The sequence below is a fragment of the Sorghum bicolor genome, chromosome 3, assembly GCF_000003195.3.
Source record: "Sorghum bicolor cultivar BTx623 chromosome 3, Sorghum_bicolor_NCBIv3, whole genome shotgun sequence".
In the NCBI taxonomy this organism is placed as follows: domain Eukaryota; kingdom Viridiplantae; phylum Streptophyta; class Magnoliopsida; order Poales; family Poaceae; genus Sorghum; species Sorghum bicolor.
Window position 1 is genome coordinate 69921255 of NC_012872.2, and position 20969 is coordinate 69942223.

At 43.7% G+C, this 20969-nt stretch overlaps 4 protein-coding genes across 4 annotated transcripts; 2 read left to right on the plus strand and 2 right to left on the minus strand.

Moving 5' to 3' along the window:
* On the plus strand, positions 78 to 6289 carry LOC8078671 (chromatin assembly factor 1 subunit FSM). Its single transcript, XM_002456734.2, has 13 exons — positions 78 to 326; positions 501 to 1229; positions 1338 to 1437; positions 1754 to 1895; positions 2004 to 2130; positions 2571 to 3079; positions 3164 to 3514; positions 3603 to 3684; positions 3762 to 3893; positions 4599 to 5003; positions 5092 to 5229; positions 5634 to 5679; positions 5776 to 6289. The coding sequence occupies exons 2-13, from the start codon at positions 597 to 599 to the stop codon at positions 5940 to 5942; spliced, it is 2832 nt and encodes a 943-aa protein (XP_002456779.2). The 5' UTR covers positions 78 to 326; positions 501 to 596; the 3' UTR covers positions 5943 to 6289.
* LOC8078672 lies at positions 6465 to 7280 on the minus strand. Its single transcript, XM_002458869.2, has one exon. The coding sequence runs from the start codon at positions 7140 to 7142 to the stop codon at positions 6657 to 6659; it is 486 nt and encodes a 161-aa protein (XP_002458914.1). The 5' UTR covers positions 7143 to 7280; the 3' UTR covers positions 6465 to 6656.
* Positions 7720 to 12728, minus strand: LOC8056105. The gene is made up of 13 exons (XM_002458870.2): positions 12455 to 12728; positions 11549 to 12358; positions 11269 to 11369; positions 11068 to 11182; positions 10585 to 10662; positions 10228 to 10320; positions 10053 to 10136; positions 9873 to 9968; positions 9565 to 9627; positions 9275 to 9305; positions 8903 to 8949; positions 8385 to 8443; positions 7720 to 8245 (listed from the first exon to the last, which is right to left on the minus strand). Exons 1-13 carry the CDS (start codon positions 12518 to 12520, stop codon positions 8050 to 8052), a joined length of 1839 nt encoding a protein of 612 aa, XP_002458915.1. The 5' UTR covers positions 12521 to 12728; the 3' UTR covers positions 7720 to 8049.
* Positions 16134 to 19132, plus strand: LOC8056106 (60S ribosomal protein L5-1). Its single transcript, XM_002456735.2, has 9 exons — positions 16134 to 16286; positions 17262 to 17334; positions 17427 to 17518; positions 17639 to 17765; positions 17864 to 17943; positions 18037 to 18153; positions 18291 to 18425; positions 18553 to 18722; positions 18818 to 19132. Exons 1-9 carry the CDS (start codon positions 16284 to 16286, stop codon positions 18927 to 18929), a joined length of 909 nt encoding a protein of 302 aa, XP_002456780.2. The 5' UTR covers positions 16134 to 16283; the 3' UTR covers positions 18930 to 19132.

The window sequence follows — 20969 nt, forward strand, 5'->3', positions numbered from 1 at the left end:
GGCGGCGGCGCTGGCCGTCCCGCGGGAAGCCAAAATCACGAAACGAAAAATTCTTGAAACCGCCGGCCGCGGGAAACATTTTGCGCGCCGCGCCGCGCCCCCCCTTCCCCTTCCTCCTCGCGCGCGCGCCCACCTCCTTTTACAAATACTCCCTTCCCGGTTCGGCTCCTACTCTCCTCCAAATCTCCAGTCTTCTCCAGTTCCCACCCCGCGCCCCAAATCCAGATCCACCCACCGCCCACCACCCCGCCGCCAACGCGGACGCCGCCTCCTCCGGCTGCACTCGTCGCGCCATCCTCAGGTGCTTGGACTCCGCGAATCTGTAGGTACGGTTCTGAACTTGCGCAGAAATGGGCTATCTTGCACTTTATTTCTTTTTCCCCATCTCTATCGGAGCCCATCGGTTGCAGTTTCTATGTTGCGCAAAATCCTAGTACACAAGTGTATTTGTAACGCCATTCCTGAATGCCTCCGTTTTTTTTTTCGTTTTCTTGATCCAGGATCAGTAGAGTAGACCGGTGTCTGAGCACGGATTGGATAGAGGAATGCGCTGTTTGTTCCTAGAGTAGCAGCTACAAGATCCGAACCCTCCCGTGATGGAAAGCGGCGCCATGGTTCCCGGCGTTGCTCTCCCTGAAGAGGCCCCTGACCGCAACGGCGCCGGGCCACGGGACGATTTGGGCCAATCACAGATGCAGGTCGATGGTCCCGTTGTTCTCAACCAATCCGCTGAGCTCGGGTCGGGTGATTCGATGGCCGTCGATGACGCCCCGGTTCAAGCACAATCAGGCCAGCCGGTGGCGGCAACACAGCAGTCTCCTACGCTGGCGGACACCATTATGGAGGTGCAGAAGCAGCTGAAGCGGAAGAGGGCTTCTAATAGCCCAGTGATTGCTTCCGCGGATAAGGACGCTCTCGTTGCTAGATGCCGGCAGGAGCTCGAGGGCCTCTTCCAGTTTTACAAGGAGGTTTGTGACCGCAAGATGCAGCTTGACGGCGGGAACCTGTCCGTCAACGGGATGGTTGGCTGCTTGCTTGAGGAGAGCAGTCTTGGGCTGACCAAGTTGGTGGACGAGATATATGAAAAGTTGAGGGGATTGGAGGGTGTCTCTGTGGCTTCAGTCCGTAGCTCTGTGCTGCTCGCTGGGCAGAGGATGATGTACGGGAAATCTTCCCCTGACGCTGATGTGTTAGAAGATGAATCAGAGTCGGCTCTTTGGTGCTGGGAGGTAAGTTGGGTGTTACTTCAAATTGTGTTCTTTTGATATTATTGTTTTGTATTTTTATTATTTATTATTAATTATTTAAAAAACTGAACCTTTTAAATGCATATGCAGATAAGAGACCTGAGATTGTTGCCTGTCAAAGCACGCAGCATTCTGAGTACACGGAGGTCTGTCAGAAAGAAAATCCATGAGAGAATCACTGCTATCTATTGTAAGGACAACCTTGTTCCTGCTCAAATTTTTATCCACATTTTTTGCTGTCTAGTGATTATTTGCATATTCCATTTTCATGTGGAAAATATAATGAGAGTTTGTCCAATTCTTTCAATACATGGCATGTTTCTCTCCCCAACAGGAAGAAATTTGTATGCTTTGCTGGTTTTTTTTGAACTAAATGGTATGCTTTGCTGTTAGTTACTTTCAAACTAGCTCAATGCTAAATCAACTTATATCTATGCACATATTCATAGAACCTGTAATATTCCTTATTTGCTGGTTCACTCACTAATCAAACGTATCACTGGCAGCAACTTTGTCGGTTCTTGAAAACTCAGGAGCTTACGTCCAAGTAAATGATCTAAAGAAAGCATCATTAAAATTAAACAAATCCCTGAACCTGGAAGGGATCAGATCAATGGTGGAAAAAGTGACACAAAAGAACACTGAACGGTGTGTACCCTCTTGCATATTGCTGATGCATTTGTATCAATTCACATGCATATTTTCTTTTCTCCCTGAGGTTCTGAAAGTCCTAATGTGTAAGCCTTTTGAATAAAGGGGTGTGAAAGATGCTGGCTCAGCTGTTAAGGAATTGACGCAAGAACCAGAGAAAAATGACCAAAATGTTAGAAGACTTGAGGATACTAGTGTCTCTGAACTGCAAAATGGAAACTTGCCTGCTAATGTAAGTACTTGATTCATTAATTGCACTGTGCTTGATCCATTCTAATAGCATTTCAACAATTGCAGTTTAGTGTATCTTCTTCCAACCGTCAATGTTTGGTATAAAGCATCACTTTCTTGCATTAATAGTACTTAAGTTTATCCTTTACCTAGACACTTCCTTAAATCCAAATAGTGTGTAGCCTAACTTTTGGGTAATCAGATATGACAAATGATAAAGGAATGGTAGTATTTTTAATAGGTTTGGTAAGATGAGATGGCTGTTTTGCATGTTTACCTTAGAAATTGTTAATTCAGTGCATATAGTGCTTGCAGCTGTGCTTTGTTCTTTTCCCCCTTTTTCTTGAGAGCATGTCATAATATGACAGCAATAATGAATCATTGAAATCACACACAATTGCTTTTCCCACAATCTAGTAATGTTATATTGCTGAATTCCAGGAAAAAGAGATTCAGAAAGCACAAAAACAGGTGGAGAAGGAAATAAAGCGCCAGGAGAAAGAAGAAGCTCAGATGAGAAAACTGCAAAAGAAACAGCAAGAAGAGGCCCTAAGAGAACAGAAGAGACGTGAAAAGGAGGAGGCTGAAGCTAAGAAACAACAAAAGAAGCAGGAGGAGGAAGCACTGAAAGAACAGAAGCGTCGTGAAAAGGAAGAAGCTGAAATGAAGAAACAACAGAAAAAACAGCAAGAGGAAGCTGAGAAAGAACAGAAGCGCCTTGAGAAGGAAGCTGCACAACTCAAGAAGCAACTAGCCATTCAAAAGCAAGCTTCTATGATGGAACGTTTTTTCAAAAGTAAGAAAGACAGTGGAAAACTTCAAAAGCCTGGAGAGAATAACTCAGCTGATGATCCATGCAATGAGAACAAAGAGACAGTACCAGCAACCACATCAAAAATTGATTCTTCATTGTCTCAACAAGAGAGCTGGGTTTTAGAGGATCTTCGGAGGTTGGCAACATTTCCTGAACTCTATTATTCTTTCACTTTCACACTTACTAAAAGTGAAGTGATTTAATGAAACACTGGTTACAGGTTGCAGGTCACTGGTTGGAAGAAGCTATCTAGCTACAATAGGTCCTCCAGATGGGGTATAAGATGCAAGCCCAAGATGGAGGCATTTAAAGAGCTGAAGCTTCAGAAATCCTCAGATGATATGGTTGATGAAATACTTTCCACTCCAAATGAAGATGGTGGCCACAATTCAGCTCAGGAGAATGAACATGATAAGCTTGAAAGTGACATTGACATGCTACAGGCTAGTGAGGTGCAATGCCATGGCACCAGTAACCCTAAACCTCTGCAAACTAGATTAATTAGAAAGAAGCTTCTGCAATTTGACAAAAGTAACAGGCCAGCGTATTATGGATCCTGGAGGAAGAAAAGGTTGGCATTTCAATATTCATGCTCCCTTTAATTTATCATCGCTTTACATTTAGTGCTATATCATAATTTATTCTACAATTGTCTGCAGTGCTGTTATTGGTCCAAGGTGTCCACTTAAGATGGATCCTGATCTTGACTACGAGGTTGATAGTGATGATGAATGGGAAGAGGTACTTGCTGATATTCTAGCAACCTTCTCTCTCTCTCTCTCTCTCGGTAAGAAATTCATATTTTGTTTTTTGCACAGGAGGATCCTGGTGAGAGTCTTTCTGACTGTGAGAAGGATAATGATGAAGTTATGGAAGAAGATTCCAAAATTACAGATGAAGAGGATGAAGATAGCTTTGTTGTGCCTGATGGCTATCTCTCAGACAATGAGGTATATATTTAAAAAGTGATGTCTCCTTATCTAATTTGAGTACCTCATTTATCTTGGTGCGATGCAACTTTCCATGCTAGTTTCAAATAGTAAAGCTGCATGCCAGTTTTATTGACAAAAAGTGTGAACCAAACATTGGTTAACCTGTTATGCATTAGGTATCAAACCAACAAAACTCCAATTGTCTTATCTCAAACCATAGAGAGCTACATGCTATGTTCTGTAAAGGTTTATCTACTAATCTCTTATATCTGCTGAAAGGATGATAACTGTGAGAACTGTATTCCATGGTTAAGTGTTGTGCTTGCAAGAAAATAAAATAGGGAGATAAAACAAGTGTACACAAGTGCAGTAGAAATTAGGAAGATATGAATTCTATGTATGAATCCATCCATGTGCTTTTCTTGAGTTATGCACTTTCATATCTGTTCTACCCACAGTTAAAACTGTGATACTGTCATCTAATTTTGTAACTTCACAATCTAGTTGATTGTGTCGATTCTATGACTATTAAGTAGAATATAGGAATAGGATATTATGATTCTAGTAGTTATAATCCTAAGATTTGTGATCCTACCATTGAAGTTCCAATCTGATTCATGATCGTTATTTTAGTAATCTTGGTCCTACCTTATGTGATGCATATTGTTCCTCAATTAAATGTGCAATATTCTTTGTTTCACTGTTGGAGTTTACTTCCTGCAGGGTATACAAATTGAAAGCCTATTGGATGATAAAGATGAGGAAGCCACTAGTCCACCAACTGGTCAGTGTACAGAAGTTGAAGAGTTCAGGTCTCTACTGCGTCAACAAAGAGTCCTGAACACTTTGACTGAGCAAGCTCTCAGGAAGAGCCAACCTCTTATTATATCCAACCTAAATCATGAAAAAGCTGAACTACTGACTGCTGAAGACCTCAAGGGAACAGCAAAGATTGAACAGCTATGCTTGCAAGTTCTTTCAATGCGCATCTGCCCAGGAGGTGCAGTTGTTGATGTGCCTCTAACTGACACCTCATCTGCAACTGTTGAGGAAATTAACCAGCCCAATGTGAAGAATGGCTCTCCTGGGGCTGCATCTGCTATACCAGAAACAGACCTGCCAGAAATTGTAAGAACTGAGTGAATATGGAATCAATATCTATTGTTTGAAGATAGCACGCAGCTGAAGTTATCATTTTGCTTTAATCCCAATGCAGGTCCAGGTGATACGATCATGTCGAGATGGAATCCACAAGGTGGTGGAATTACTGCAGCACAAGTTTCCAAATGTTCCAAAGACTCAACTGAATCGTAAAGTGAGGGAGATATCTGACTTTATTGACAATCATTGGAAGGTGAGGATACTCAGGGCCTGTTTAGATCCCAAATCTTTACATCCCAAAACTTTTGGCTGTAAACTTTACATTCAAATAGGTGTTTAGATGCTTCTCAAATTTTTTGGTCTGCAACACACAATACACGGGTCTCTAAGCAAGTTTACACAGTTTTGGGGCTCCAAGGTCCCAAATTCCAAATCTTTACAAGACAAGTTTTACAAGCCTCTGTTTAGATTCATTCTTCCAAAAAGTGCTCATTTCTTCAAAAGTTTTGGCTGTTTGGCTGCATCTAAACAGGGCTTCACATTGAAAAAAATCCCGTGCCTGATTATTCATAGTTTCTGTGTCAGTTGCATGATTTTGTTTAGTACAAAAATGGATTGAGCACGTTATGTACTGAAGTTGCCTTTGTTTCTCTGCAGGTAAAGAAAGAGATTCTTGACAAGCTAGGATTGGATTCGTCACCAGGTACTCATTAATTAATTTGCTTTTGTTTCAGAAGTAGGATCCCTGCATATTTGTCCTTGGAAAATCTTCTTACCAATCATATTACTTGTTTTTCAGTGAAATCCAAGAAGAATAAAAGCATATCCACGTACTTCTCGAAGAGATGTTTACCTCCAGAAGAGGCTGTCAATGCTCTGGCTGCTTCTCCTGAGTTGCGGTTGAAATCTAAAACCAAAAGTGGCACTGAAGCTCCTCAGATCAATCTGTTCCCCTCAAAGCAGTAGAATTTTTAACCCAGATGAGCAGAAAGCTCAGCGGTTCATGTACAAAGGCTATGGAAGTGCAACTCAGTTTTGCATCATCATCGATGGAAGATGACCTTAGTGCAACTTTGGTTTTTGACAACATGGAGATCTGGATTATGTTTCCAGTGTTGGACATGTTGTAACTTTAGCTCGAAAGTAGGTTTATTCATGAAGGATATTCAGTTCAATTATTTGGCCTTGATGTGATTAACATCTGTCCTATTGTTGACGCAAGGCATTGTTCTGAAATTGCCCATCTGCAACCTGTGGTGTGTTGTGAACATTATGCCTCTGGCAAATAAGCAATGAGTCTTGTGACTGCTCAATTGAAGTGCGACTGCCTGCAAACATATTTTTCACTTGTTGCTTTTCAAATGCCAGCTTTGTGCAGAAATTGTTTTTCTACAACCTGTTTGCATCAAAACAGCTTTGTGCAGAAATTGGTTTTTTACAACCTGTTTGCACCAAAATCTGATGAATGTACATGTTACTAGTAGCAAAGGCAACAAAAGCAATATATATTTGCTTTGGCATTTATAACATTTTTGGTTGAACAGGCATAGGAGTACACAGTAGTACAAAAGAATTACAGCAATAGAACATACTAGAACAGACGGCAAAGAATCAACGAATCTTGTTCATATAGGAGTATCGTTCTGAAGGAGAAATTTAAGACCAGCAGTTGACGGGGCATCAGACATGGTACGATTGCCAGTTCTTGGCGTGGAGGTCGTCGTCGTCTTCGTCATCGAGGCGGAGGGAGAAGGCGAGCGCGAGCGCGGCCCACTCGAGGACGAAGATGGCGGTGCCAAGGCCGCCGACCATCTTGAGGATGACGGCGCCGTCCTCGTCGCGGACGTAGGACTGGAGCTCGGCGAGGAAGTCTGAGGTGCGTGTGAAGGCGAGCAGCGCGACGGCGCCCTGGAAGATGGCGGTGAGCGCGGCGCCCGCGGTGTGCGCGTTGTGCCACTGCGCGGGCGTGGCGGGCGCCGTGAAGGAGCCCGAGCAACCCGCCGCGGAGAAGACGGCGGTGAGCGCGTGGAGGAAGAGCAGGAGCAGGCCGCACGGGGACGGCAGCAGGCGCAGCGACAGCGTGAGGAAGATGCAGCTGGAGGCGGCCCCCAGGAGGATGTAGTTGCAGAGGAGGAACGCCTTGCGCGTGTGCGACTTGCCCGCCATCGCCGCCGCCGGACGCGCTCGGAAGCTGTTGGGTTAGGTCTCTCCTCTCTACCCGGCGTGGAGCGGGGACGGCTGCGCTGGCTTGCGGGCGAGGCCGAGATCGAGAGAGGGAGGTTTAGAGTGGTGGAGTGGGAGCGGCGGAGTGGTGGCTACTTATGCCCGCGCGGGGAGGATTTGGCCGTTGGGGTTGGGGAGCGCGGCGGCGGCGGCGGTGGAGGAGTGAGGCCGCGAGGGGCAACGGCTAGTCTGGTGGGTGGGGTCCGGAGGGAGGGGAGCGTGGGGGTCCACTGGCGTGAGAGGAGACAGGAGAGACGTTGCCGCCTACTGGAGTAGTTGACTGGGACTGGGATCCTATGCGAGCAGCGAGCCGTTGGGTACTGGAAGCGGCGAAAGGCAACCCAAGCTTTCAACTGATAGATGTGGTCAGGGTATTTTCCACCAAGTATCCAGTTCCAGCCGTTGTGATACGGGATTAAATTCTGTGCCCATTTAACCGAGCAGCATTTCTGCAGGTACTATGGGGTTTAAAACAGCTGCACTCCAGGATTTAATTTCAGTACCAGCAAAGGTTGTACTGTAGCTAAACCTGACAGCCAAGTAGTTGCACTGGACTTGGACCACGGACCATTTTTACTGAACTCAGACAGGCAAGATCGATCGTAGACAGCTAAAACAGGCTCAGGAATTAACATCGGCACCTCTTTCTCTATAGTCTACACACACACACACACTCAACCCAAGTTGGTGGCAACTTACAGATGCTGCTCACACGATTAATTTACAGCTGCTTTACAGTGACTCAAAACCAACACCTCACATCAGAAACGACATCGAATTCACAAATTACATCAGAAACCTCTTGCGCTCATCCGCTCCACTGGTTCCCAACCTTTCAGGTTTCAGCGCGTCATGCCTCGGCTGTTTGGGCCGACGACTCTTCGGCGTCCGCTGGCTGTGACTCGTGCTTCGCTGCGGCCTGGAGAACCCGGTCTTTCACCGCCGTCGTGGAGGGGGACGTCGGCAGGCCCACCTTGTTTGGCTCTATCTTCTTAGCTGCCCATGATACGGCGTCTGCGCCTACTCTTACTGGAGACAGCAACAGCCTAAGGCAGGAGAGCAGGAGGGAAACTTGTAATCATCTTTTCGTTGTTCATCAACCGGCAATTCCAAAACTTAAAACAACAGAAACGGAAATTTTGATATAAGAACAGCAGAGAAAAAAAGGAATTCAGGGTAACTTACTTTAGGTCTTGCTCCAAGTCCTCAGAACGTTCGTATGTAGAGAATCGCAAGTAGATAGTCTATCCAGAGTAAAAGAAAAATATCAGGCAAAACTGTGTTGCTGCCACATTTTGCAAATTGATATATATTTGTGGTTAACAGTAATGTAGAAGTGCCGAGTTATATTAGTGTTTTCCAGAAATGCAGATGCGTGCGTTTTTTTTTTCTGAGACGCAGATGCATACATATTGAACAAACAAATACGTATTACATACCAGCCCAACGCTTAGAACAGTAATGTAGAAGTGCCGAGTTATATTAGTGTTTTCCAGAAATGCAGATGCGTGCGTTTTTTTTTTCTGAGACGCAGATGCATACATATTGAACAAACAAATACGTATTACTTACCAGCCCAACGCTTAGAACAGTAATGTAGAAGTGCCGAGTTATATTAGTGTTTTCCAGAAATGCAGATGCGTGCGTTTTTTTTCTGAGACGCAGATGCATACATATTCAACAAACAAATATGTATTACATACCAGCCCTACGCTTAGAACAGCGATGTATTGCAAAGTCATCTCCCATTCTGCAGACATAGTGAATAGTGATATATAGTCAGTTAACCAAAATCAATATTCTAATTCAACTGCAGCACACTTGTTTCTTCTAGCTAGATTCCAGAAATCCAGCTACAGGTATCCATCAAGGACATCCACTCAAAAAAGATAAAACAAGTGTTTACGAGGCTTGCCCTGAACGTTTAGGAATTAGGAACACAAGGACTAGCTCTTTAGGTTGGTCTCAGGAGAGCCTACTGTTCTGGTATCATGCAGGCATCTAATTCCTAAGTCTTAACCAAGCAATGTACAAAGTATGAATCAGACAACAACATAATTTACTTATACACTTACCAAGTAAAGCATAGGAAAGTGCTGAGAGGCCCTGTTAAAAAAAGAGACACAACATTGTCAAGAAAAGAAATGCATCCAACACTTTCCTTGAAAAAATAATGCATCTAAGGGCTACAAAGACAGATAAAGGTAAAAAAGGTGCGAGGAAGGTGTATGTACACTTGTACTTTTGAAGGCACAAGCTCTTACCAAATATAATAGAAAATTAGTTGCAAAATGTTCAGGAACAGCAATACAGTGTGCCAACATGAGCAAAAGGCAATAACATGAGAATAAGACTAGTGACCTACCAGAAGAGATCCAAACACAAGAGTTGGGGTGGGCTTTATTTGTTCGAGGATTTCCTCAACATCCTGCATATTTCGAGACAATAATGTGGGTGATCGAGAATAAAGAGGTACAAATTTGTAGATCGTTAAGTTATGAAACATGTTAAAGCCCGCAAGAGCTAACATCTATGAACTACTCAAATGATACTGGTCGAGTGATAAATGCTACAAACATGATCTCGAAAGAATATAAGAACTAAACAAGATTGCCATAACTGGCACAATATCTTTTGGTTCACAGGTAAGTTTCTGGTTTTGATTCTTTTTACCTCATTTATTGACGTTAATGCAGTCTCAGGTTTCAGTTCTTTGACACGAAGGTTCTTTGACCATGCTTGGAAACCACCTTTAACAAGGTAAGGTCTCTGCACCCAAAAATTCAAAGTTAGACAGGGGAGAGAATGCATGCCAATGCAGTACTGGTGAAGACCAAAGCACTTGAAATTTGCCTGCACACCGAGCTTCTTCAGTAACCTAGCAATGGCTTTTGATCGAGCTCCATTATAATCCATAACTATGACCTTTGAATCACCCTACAGTGGCAGATGACAAAAATACTAAACTTATTGCGATGAAATATCAGAAGGCAGGTACAAAGTTTATGCCTCAGTTCTCACAGCATACCTTCACCAATTTCAAGTTTCGAATGACAGCTGCCAGTAAGGCGTCATCAACCTCTCTTCCACCTTTAAGCATACTCTTAACTGGGCCTTTGATCTAAGGAATAAAATCAAATGAAGTAGTTATCAATGAACATTTTTTCTGTTATTTCACTCCCTTTGGAACTCAAGCAAGAAGAGTTACATAAGAGTTGTTTTTTTGCTAATTGTTAAAAAAAGTTTAAAACAGGGTAAGCATACATAGGAACTCTCCAGCAATCACTGAATGGTTAGGCAGGTATAATTCTTTCTCTACAAAAATGTATCCAAATTAAAAGAAAATCAAGTACCACTGGAGATCTTTTGCTGAAATAAGACATACCTCAGGTGAATCTACACTTGCATATTTAGACCTAGCCCCAAGGCGTAGATCAGGAACACCATCTTTTTCCCTCAAATTCTACATAACATAATCCAATAATGAGCTTGAGAGAATGCAATCTTCTATTACCCTACGCTAAGAAAACATGACAAAAGAGCTTCAAAATTTCAGTAACAAATAAAGAGCATGAAAGGAATGCAATCAACTATTGCACTCAGGCAAGAAGACAGTGGCTACTAAATAATCGTTTCTAGAACTTTGAAATGCTATGTATTATGAAATGGATTCAAAGCAGAGCTCCAAGGAAACAAGGCATGAAAGAAAGAGAAGGCCAATGAAATTTACAATATCTTGCCTCAAATAATTTGGCAGTAAGGTGACTAAACAATCCCTTCTAGCATTACGGACTGGATTAAAGAAAGAGCTCAGATGAAAAGGGACACGAAAGAAAGAAAAAGGCCAGTGAGATTTACAATATCTTGCCTCAGGCCGAACATCAACAAGTACGGCTTTGCCATCATTTTTCAATAACTCCAACGCTGATTCAGGTGACAAGTCTCCAGAATAGCCACCGTATATGAAGAGCCAGTACGTTGTCCTACAATGTAGCCAAAATTAGAAGGAACTTTGAAAATAAGGTGCAACTAGAGGTTTGGTAGGCCAAACAAAGAAATCTTTCTTTACCCTATTGTCACTGAACCTCCAAGCACAACTGCCAATTGAACAATCGGATCGCTTGGATCGAAACCAACATTCTTTTCAACACCTTCAACAATTACATATACCTGATGAATCACACAGCACGCACTAAAATTTATCAGTGGATACTTCAACAATGAACTTCTATGATGAACATTCATGCAATTAGACATGCCTAGGTGTTTAGCATCCCACTGAGAACAGCAGTGAAGTTAATGACTGAACAAGTGGCACTAGTTAATGGCTGAACATCAATAAGGCATACCTGTTGCAGAGCATTTCCAATTGGTCTCAAAACTAGACCAGCTTTCTCCTCAGACGAGCTCAACAAATCTCTAACATTTGGTGGTAGAGACTCCTTGGCAGACCCATAAGAATACACAACGAATGTGGCTGCACTGCCCAGTGAATCCTCTGCTGCAACAATCGCTTTCCTAAGAACATCAACAGCCACAGCCCCAGCTCCGGCCACCTTCGCCTGCAACGCGCCGGAAGCGTCCGTGACCCCTCCTGCGGCCTGCTCCTTACCGGCGTCGACCGACGCCTTGAGCCCACCGATCGTGTCGCGCACCGTCTTCCTCCACGCACCGAGCGCGTCGTACGCCGACAGCCTCAGCTTGTCGTAGGCCTCGGTGAGCGCGTCCTCCGCCTGGAACACCTGCTTGCCGACCTTATCGATGAACCTGGCCACGGAGTCCTCGACCTCGGACGCGTCGGACGGGAACGTGCTGGGGAACGGCGCGTCCGACAGGGCCCGCTCCGCGGCATCGGTGGGGGCCGAGTTGACCACGGCGGTGGCGGCCAGGTCCGCGACGGCCGTGAGCGGCTGGTCGGTGCCCGTGCAACATAGCCCGGCGCTGGGGTCAGCGCTAGGGAGCGGCGGGAGCTCGGAGGCGGGGGCGCCGAAGGCTCGCGCGATGTCGTCCGGCGCGGCGGTGTAGGGGGAGAGGATGGAGGAGTCGGCGAGCGGCGGGCGGTCGGGCACCTGCGCGACGAGCGGGTCGGCGTAGGACCTTAGCGCGGCGCCGACGTCCACCCTCCGCGGCACCCGCGCGACGACGTGCGACGCCGTCACCTGCCGAGCAGCAACAAGGGCATGCAGTCAGCGCCCCGGAAGGCGGCAAGTAGATAAAACCGGTACGGACCGGCTGATCGCCGGCGAAGGCCGCACCGGGCAGAGGGGGGAGCAGCTGGGCGCGGCGGAGCAGACGGGCAGCAGCATGGCGGGCGGGCTCATCGCGTCAGGCCGCTGCTCCCATCCGTTTCGTTGCCTCGAGCGAGACGAGGGGGGTGCGGGGACGGTCGCGGCGGCCGGGGCGAGGCTGCTGCTGGTTGGAGGTCGCTCGGGACGGGCACGTGTGTCGAGGCTGTGGAGGAGGTCAGGTGGTTGATCCGGGACGAGTGGAGCCGGTGCGACGGCGAGGCGGGGGTTCGGATTTTGCCGGGATTGCGCGGATTGGTGTTCAGAGATTCGGCTTGTGGTGTTGGCAGTGGCTCGTCGGCGTCGAGCTGGCGGCGGTGGGCCCGTCCCAGCGCTACACGCGGCGGCCACATGTTCAGATGGATGATGCCCTGGCAGCGCTCGAACTGATGATCGCTGTTATCAAAAGGGAAAAAAAAAAGATTGATCGCTCAGTGTCTAGTCTACTGGCAGGCTGCTTGAGCTTTTCCAGTGGTTGCTGGTGGTTGGGTTGGGCAGTCGTAACGCGTTCGTCACGGTGAAGCATGAAAGATCTCTGTACATCAACGTGAACTATGCCAAATACTGGTAATAATAGTGTCATTTGGCCACTGTCAATGCTAGTTGTCATTTGCATCACACATTCCAATGGTGGTGTGGTGGAATTGCTTATCAAAACCTCAGACAAAGGACGTGTTTGATACAATACTAGTTGCTAGCTAGCTAAAAAGTAGCTCAAATTAGCTCTAGTACATCTAAACATATGGACTAATAAGTAAGTTGGTTTTTAGACAAGTCTTTTAACAAGTTGTTAGCTAGCCATTGCTATTTTGGATTAGCTCCAAGCCTCCGACTAGTAAACATATGCGTATATAAACAAGAAGAGGTTTGGCCCCCTTCGCCGAAATTTGGTGCCCATGTTTTAGCTGTGGTAAAATTAGTGTTTTCATTTGAGGAACATAAAAAAAACCATTGTACAGATTTAGAGTTCTTAACCTTTCGATTTTTTATTATTTCGTTAGTAATTTGTTTTGAAGGAGATTTTAACTAAGGCCTTGTTTAGTTCCAAAAAAATTTGTAAAATTTTTCAGATTTCTCATCACATTGAGTCTTGCGCCACATGCACGAAGCATTAAATATAGATAAAAATACAAACTAATTACACAATTTACCTGTAATTTGCGAGACGAATCTTTTGAGCTTAGTTAGTCCATGTCAGATAATATTTGTCAAATACAAACGAAAGTGCTACAGTGTCCATTTTTTTAAAAAAATGGAACTAAACAAGACCTAAAATTTGCCTTGAGATAAACCTTAGATTTTTTTTTAATATAAGCTCCACGATGGAAAAAATGGCCGTCAGTGACATAATAGGATCCCTTTATGCTCAGGATATTAAAAAACGAATTTATGTTGTTGGCAAACTTTAAAGCGTGGTAAATACTGTAAGGCCTTGTTTAGTTCCTAGAAAATTTTGCAAAATTTTTCAGATTCTTCGTCACATCGAATCTTTAGACACATGCATAGAGTATTAAATATAGACGAAAATAAAAACTAATTGCACAGTTTGGTCGAAATTGACGAAACGAATCTTTTGAGCCTAGTTAGTCCATGATTGGATAATATTTGTCAAATACAAACGAAAGTGATACAATGTAGATTTTGCAAAAAAAATTGAAACTAAACAAAGCCTAAATTTTGGTTGCCTCGTCTTTGGCAGCTCCTGAACTGTTCGTCTCCAACCCAGCTCCATCAAAGGTATTACCGTGATGTCTCTGCCTTTGTTCTAATGTTTGGCTCAACCACCTTCCTCCAATATCTGGTCAGTAGTGTCACTCCTGCTGCCTTAGCACCCGGCTGCCACCACAATTGTACGACCTTCCACCCTTAGGCTTGTTATCTTTTCTCGATCCACCATAATTCTCATCGGAGACCTTAAATCTTAAATCTAAAACCCTAACCTCATTGCAGTTGTCATTAGACATCAGTGGTTGACTATTTACACATGAATAGGTTGGAGGAAAAACAATTATTTGAGGATGCGTGGAGCACCCTGGATTCCCAATAACGGGAATGAATCCTTACCACTTTTGTGTGCTTTTTTATTTTAATTCCTTGGCATTGTAAATATGCATAATTTCCCATCATGTATGTTTACCTGATGCTATGATAGAACCCATTCCCATCTCGGCTCTTATACACACAATAATTATAGTTTGTGAAGAGATTTCTCTCCTATTTAGACTTATTTTTTTATGCCTACTCTTGCTAATGAGTTCCATTTTGTTATCTGTTTGCTATGTTCTACCTCCAAATCCAACTATTATAGTCTCCAAGTTGCAGATGGTTAGTGTGCGGCTTGCTAGGACGATGTGCGCTCTGGCTATGACTGTTCTTGTTGGGGGCACCGATGCGAGTGGTTGGTTGATGTGTAGATCAAGCGAGTGGAGCTAGAATGGCAGACATTGTGTTTGCTAATGCTTTAGATACATCATCTATTTCTGGTTGGAGCATCTTCGGATTTCAAAGCCAACTATTCTTTATCATTTTTGCAAACGTGTTAGCTTGAGTCTCGTGAATCTTACAACAAATATTTCTCGACTCAACGCTTTACCTCTAGTGCCACAGTGCTCAAGGTAGGCTTTTGGGAGGTTTTTGCCATTATTGCCCTCCCCCGATGATAATGTTCACTATGTTTTTGACGGGGCATGGACACATCATGAAGACCCTCCGCCACTTTTGTCAAATGCAATCTCGGAGAGCCTTCTCAAATAATATGTCTGGTCAAACTTTTCTCCGTGGATGCAGTCTTTAGAAGCTTCAAATAGTTTATTTATGCCAAGTAGCAATGTGGCTGCCTTCATGTAATTGGAGATTTCATCCCCTCTATGTACTCCCTCCGTCCCTGAAAACTTCAACTCCTAGAATCCGTGTCAGTCAAACTTTTTCAACTTTGACCAACTTTATAGAAAAGAGCATCAATATCTATGATACAAAATGAGTATCTTATGAAAATATATTCTATGATAAATTTAATGCTAATAATTTGGTACTATAAATCTTAGATTTTTTTCTATAAATTTGGTCAAAGTTTTAAAAGTTTGACTTAGGACAACTTTAGAAATTGCAGCTTTCAGAGACAGAGAGAGTACTTTGTGTTTCAGCCCTCATTTATGCTGTTAGGGCACTCTATCTTTATTTTTTCTTTTGAAACTCACTCCATCTTTAATTTGGTTGGCAACATCCCGACAAAATGATGAACAAATAAATTTTAGCACCTAGAATTTTGAAGATAAAAATTTTTCTCCTAGGTGAATGCAAGGAGGAAAACCAAGCAACCTGATGCATAGATACTATTATTACTATTGAAATTCCAGCTCTTGGAGAACAGAAATTATCGTCAGAGTGTGCCACCGTGGCCAAACAATATGGGAGATGCTGCTCCACTAAATAGAAAATAGAAACCGTGCTCTTTTTTTTTTTAATTTAAAAAGGGCGGAGAAAAAAAAAAGGAAAATATGTACCTGTAGAAATAACAGGCCCATCAATCCGTTATCTCATTGCCCATCGAACCTCTATATTGTAGCCCACCAACGCCGACGAAAGGCCCATTTATTCCAGCAGCACGCTCAAACCGATCTTGGCCGTCCATCCCAGCGCCAAGGCGCTATCCATCCGTCCACAGGCTAGGGTTTCTGCAGAGTTAAAAGACCCGGAGGAGTCGCCCTTATAAACCCTTCCCTTCTCCCGCAGCCTCCACCCTCTCGCCCGCCAGGAGAACCCGCCGCCGCTGCTTCCACAGCCACAGCAGGCGACCGAGATGGTAAGATCTTGAGCCCTTCCGCTACGTTCCAGCTTCTTGAATCGATTGCTGCGTCCGTGCTTGTGCAACTAGCGTTTAGTTGGGTAGGTTTTGTTCACTAGTGGCGGAGCGAGAAGGGCGTAGGTCGCCGATGCGTTGAGTTAGCGTGGCTTTGGGTGAGCGCGCTGGCTGGCGGCAGGTTACGCTTGTGGCAGCTAGCGAGCTCGTTCTGAGATCGATGCTCAGGTAGTATATCTTATTGCGCCCTGTTCGTTTGAGCTTATCAGCCAAATTTGCCAGTGTTTTTCTCTTGCAACAAATCAGCGAACAGTACTTTCTGCCATGGCTTTTCGAACAAATGCTTGGATGTTAAACACAATAATGTTTGGGCGAACGGAGGGCTTCGGACCCTTCTGCCCAATTGACTAAATGGCCAGCTTTTCCTGGCTGGTTGTTTGGTTTAGCGGTTATTGCATCTGTTGTATAGTAGTGTACTTGCGATTGTATGTTAACGTGAGGATCTATTGTTGAATTCATGTCATTTTGCTGTTTCTTATTCTTTCCAGGGTTTACGAGTCTCCTTCCCTTCTCAGGATTCAATTTTTCTGGAAAAAAAACTTTGTTATGTTTAGATCTGTACACTAGAGTTGATAATACTGTTTTAATACTTGTGCATAACTTATGGGATTTTCTGTCTATTAATGTTCTGATGTGCCATGAGAGCTATCTTATCGTGGTCTACAACTATTGGACTATAGTTAGAATGTTTTCGTCATTTATATTAGTTAGAATGTTTTCGTCATTTATATTGCAACTATATTGTTAACTCAATCGTGACTCTCGATGCTGCTGCATTATTTGATTATATCAGTCACTTTGCTGAATATTTTTTGATTGGCAACTCAGCGAATTCTGCTGTATGTATACTCAGTTTTCAGTGTTAATCAAGTTCACCTGTGTATTAACTATCTATGTACCTTTTGGATATCTCTCCAGGGTGGTTTTGTGAAGACCCAGAAGACCAATGCGTACTTCAAGCGTTTCCAAGTGAAGTTCAAGAGAAGGCGCGGTATGTTTTATCTGCTCTCTTGATGCTTGCTTTTTTATTTTTTATTTTGTTTCCTGTGACTGATAGTGTGTTTCTGTTGACCTTGTTTGCAGCTGGTAAGACAGACTACAGGGCCAGGATAAGGCTCATCAACCAGGACAAAAACAAGTACAACACACCCAAATACAGATTTGTTGTGCGATTCGTATCCTTTGATTCCTTTGTTCTGATTCCTTTTGTTCTTCGGTCATCTGGTTTCTGCCTATTACTATGGTACTTTGAGCTCTAGAGGCATATATTGTATATCTTAACTAGATCTCCTTAGACCAACAAGGACATCACTGCACAAATCATCTCTGCTAGTATAGCGGGTGATATGGTTCTTGCTTCTGCCTACTCACATGAGTTGCCACGATATGGTCTTGAAGTTGGTCTGACCAACTATGCAGCTGGTAATTTTTTCTCTCCGGGAATAATGTGTAAATTGCATATTATACCTTAAAATATATTTATATGTCCTCTAATTCAACTGCTTACACCCATCTTGTAGCCTACTGCACTGGTCTTCTGTTGGCTCGCCGTGTGCTCAAGATCCGTGGTTTGGATCAGGAGTATGAGGGCAATGTTGAGGTAAAAATTGACCAATTCAACCTTGTTTTATTATTTTTTTTTGCTGATGTTGCATTGGTTGGGCATTTATAATGTTTCTTTTCTGTTCATCAGGCCACTGGTGAGGACTTCTCTGTTGAGCCAGCTGATGAGAGGAGGCCTTTCCGTGCTCTGTTGGATGTTGGCCTTATCAGGACTACAACAGGGAACCGTGTCTTTGGTGCCCTCAAGGTATATATCTTCCTTTTGTTACCATGATTATACTGGGGTGATTGTTTGTAGTTAGCTCATCAAGAATAATAATTTTTTACATGACTGATTTTACATCTTTCTGTATTTTTAACATCTGTTGTATTTTGTTGCTGCAGGGAGCTTTGGATGGTGGCCTGGATATTCCTCACAGTGAGAAGAGGTTTGCTGGGTTTAAGAAGGATGACAAGCAGCTGGATGCTGATATTCACCGCAAGTACATCTATGGTGGCCACGTTGCTGACTACATGAAGGTGAGTTGTGCTTGCTGCTTATCATATCACAGTTTATTTCCTTATCATATCACTGTGATATCTAATCTGTAAGGTTATTTCAGAAATACTCATCGATTTCATTGTTCTTTTGCTCTTTATGTCCCAGAACCTTGCTGAGGAGGAGCCAGAGAAGTACCAGTCTCACTTCAGTGATTACATTAAGAAGGGAATTGAGGCTGAGGACATGGAAGGTCTGTACAAGAAGGTCCATGCGGCCATCCGTGCTGATCCATCTGTGGCTAAGTCAACCAAGCAGCCACCAAAGGAGCACAAGAGGTATAGTAGCTACTCTCCTTAAATTTTAATTCTATACACTATATGGTCATCATAATTATATCATTTGCTCTGCCCTTACCTTCTGTGTGTTTCAGGTACAACCCAAAGAAGCTCACATATGAGCAGAGGAAGGCTAGCCTCGTCCAAAGGCTCAACCAACTCAACTCCTCTGGTGGTGCCGATGATGATGATGAGGATGACGAGTAAAGTTTAGTCCCATCGAAGTAGTGCTATCTTATGAGGCGATCAGAACTTGTGCTATGGCATTTATCCTTACCTGTAGTCCTGCAACAGGCATTTTTGTTTAAGTTTGGCGATGTGAACAAAGCTGTTTCTGTTAGTTTCGAGCTGGAGTTCTGGATATTTACTCTTAATATTAAAATGCTGCCGTTTGGACATGTTTCTTCTGAGTCCTGCTTGTCACCACCGTCTATGGTTACCCTCCTTGCTTCTTATGTGACGGTGGCGTATCACGATTTGTGCCTTCGTAATAACCTATTGGTTTGTAGTTTTTATTACATGGTTGATTAATGTTTGGCCCCGTTTACTTCCAAAACGCAAAATATTTTGCCTGTGACCCAAAAAAATTTGGATAGAGTTGCTGAAACTGTGCTGCTGCCTGCTGCTGAGAATTGGAGACACAACACTACCAAGATGGTAAGACGGGCAGCCCTACAGGCCCAATTCTCAGGCTGTATGCCGAATGGAGCTAAACCTATCGTTACTAGAGATTCTAACAAAAAAAAAAAATCTATCGCTACTAGTAGTTTTAGTGTTTTTTTCCCAACACATAGAGCGTACTTCTACACAAAATTCGCTACTAGTAGTTTTAGTGTTTTTTTTCTCAACACATAGAGCGTACTTCTACACAAAATTGGTGCGTACACATCATGACGTGCATCATGCATGCCATTTCAAGCAAAACAAATGAAAGGACCACGAGAATCATGCAAGCTCCGGACTCGCTCTATGCCCAAGTCCTGAGAGACTCATCTGGCGGGTTGGCGATGGCAGTCAGGTCAGGATTTAAAGATCCATCCATGGATATCCAATGGTGTTACCCGACGGCTAATAACACCACAAGAAGGAACATATTGCTTACACGTGCCGTGGAACTCATGGATCCAAATACGGGCTTTTGGGGTGAGCAATTGGGTGCGACAAGTGTTTTGGGAGGAAGATGTGCAGCACATCTGGCGACACCAACAAACCAAGGACGCAACGACACTCTGGCTTGGCATTTTTGATCGGAGAGGTTTGTTTACGGTGAAATGGACGTACCATGTATTGGATGATGAGAAGGAACGACGACTGCAAACTCGGCAACGGGTACAAAGCATGCAGCTCCGACAGTTGTTCCATGGATCAAACCGGGTACCTTCTGGCGCAAACTGTTGAAATTATCGTGGTGTCCTCCCAAAGGTGAAGCATTTCGTGTGGCGTCTGACTCAAAATCGCCTGCATTTGAAGATGAATATTCAGAGATGTCCGGTTTGTAACTGTCTAGAACGAGGATGGTGGTGGGCATTGTTTCCTCGAATGCAAATTTGTGAGATGGTGCTGGCTCGAACTCCGCCTTGAATCGGCTGGACAAAGGCTTTTTTGTTGAAGCCATCAACAATGGAGTTTGCTCAGGAGGTGCTGCTACTGAAAGAAAACGAGCGTCTCAAAACTTTCTCATTGGCAATAAAAATGAATAACGGGGACTCTCTCTCTACTCGACTGCCCTCTCTCCACGTCTTAAATAATACTCCCTCCGTCCACGAAAGAATCAATTCCTAGGATCCGTGCCAGTCAAACTTTTTAAAGTTTGACTAACTTTATAGAAAAGAGTAACAACATCTATAGTATAAAATGCACATTATATGAAAATATGTTCTATGATGAATCTAATAATGCTAATTTGATACTATAAATCTTAGCATTTTTTTTCTAAAAATTTGGTCAAAGTTTAAAAATTTTGACTTAGGACAACTCTAGAAATTGACTCTTTCGTGGACGGAGGGAGTAATAATAATAATAATAAAATCCGGGGACTCGCCTGCCAGTGGGATGTTGTCAAGGGATGTAATGAAGCATGACCACTTCGTGTTTAGCGAGGTCATTTTAATTCCTAGAGCTTGTAACTCGGCTGCGCATGAACTTGCCAGTCTAGGTTTTAGTTAGTTGAGCAATTAACTAAAAAAACAAAGAAAATGAGTTAGGTTTATTGTGGGCAAATCAGACCCCTTAACATTTAGATTAGCA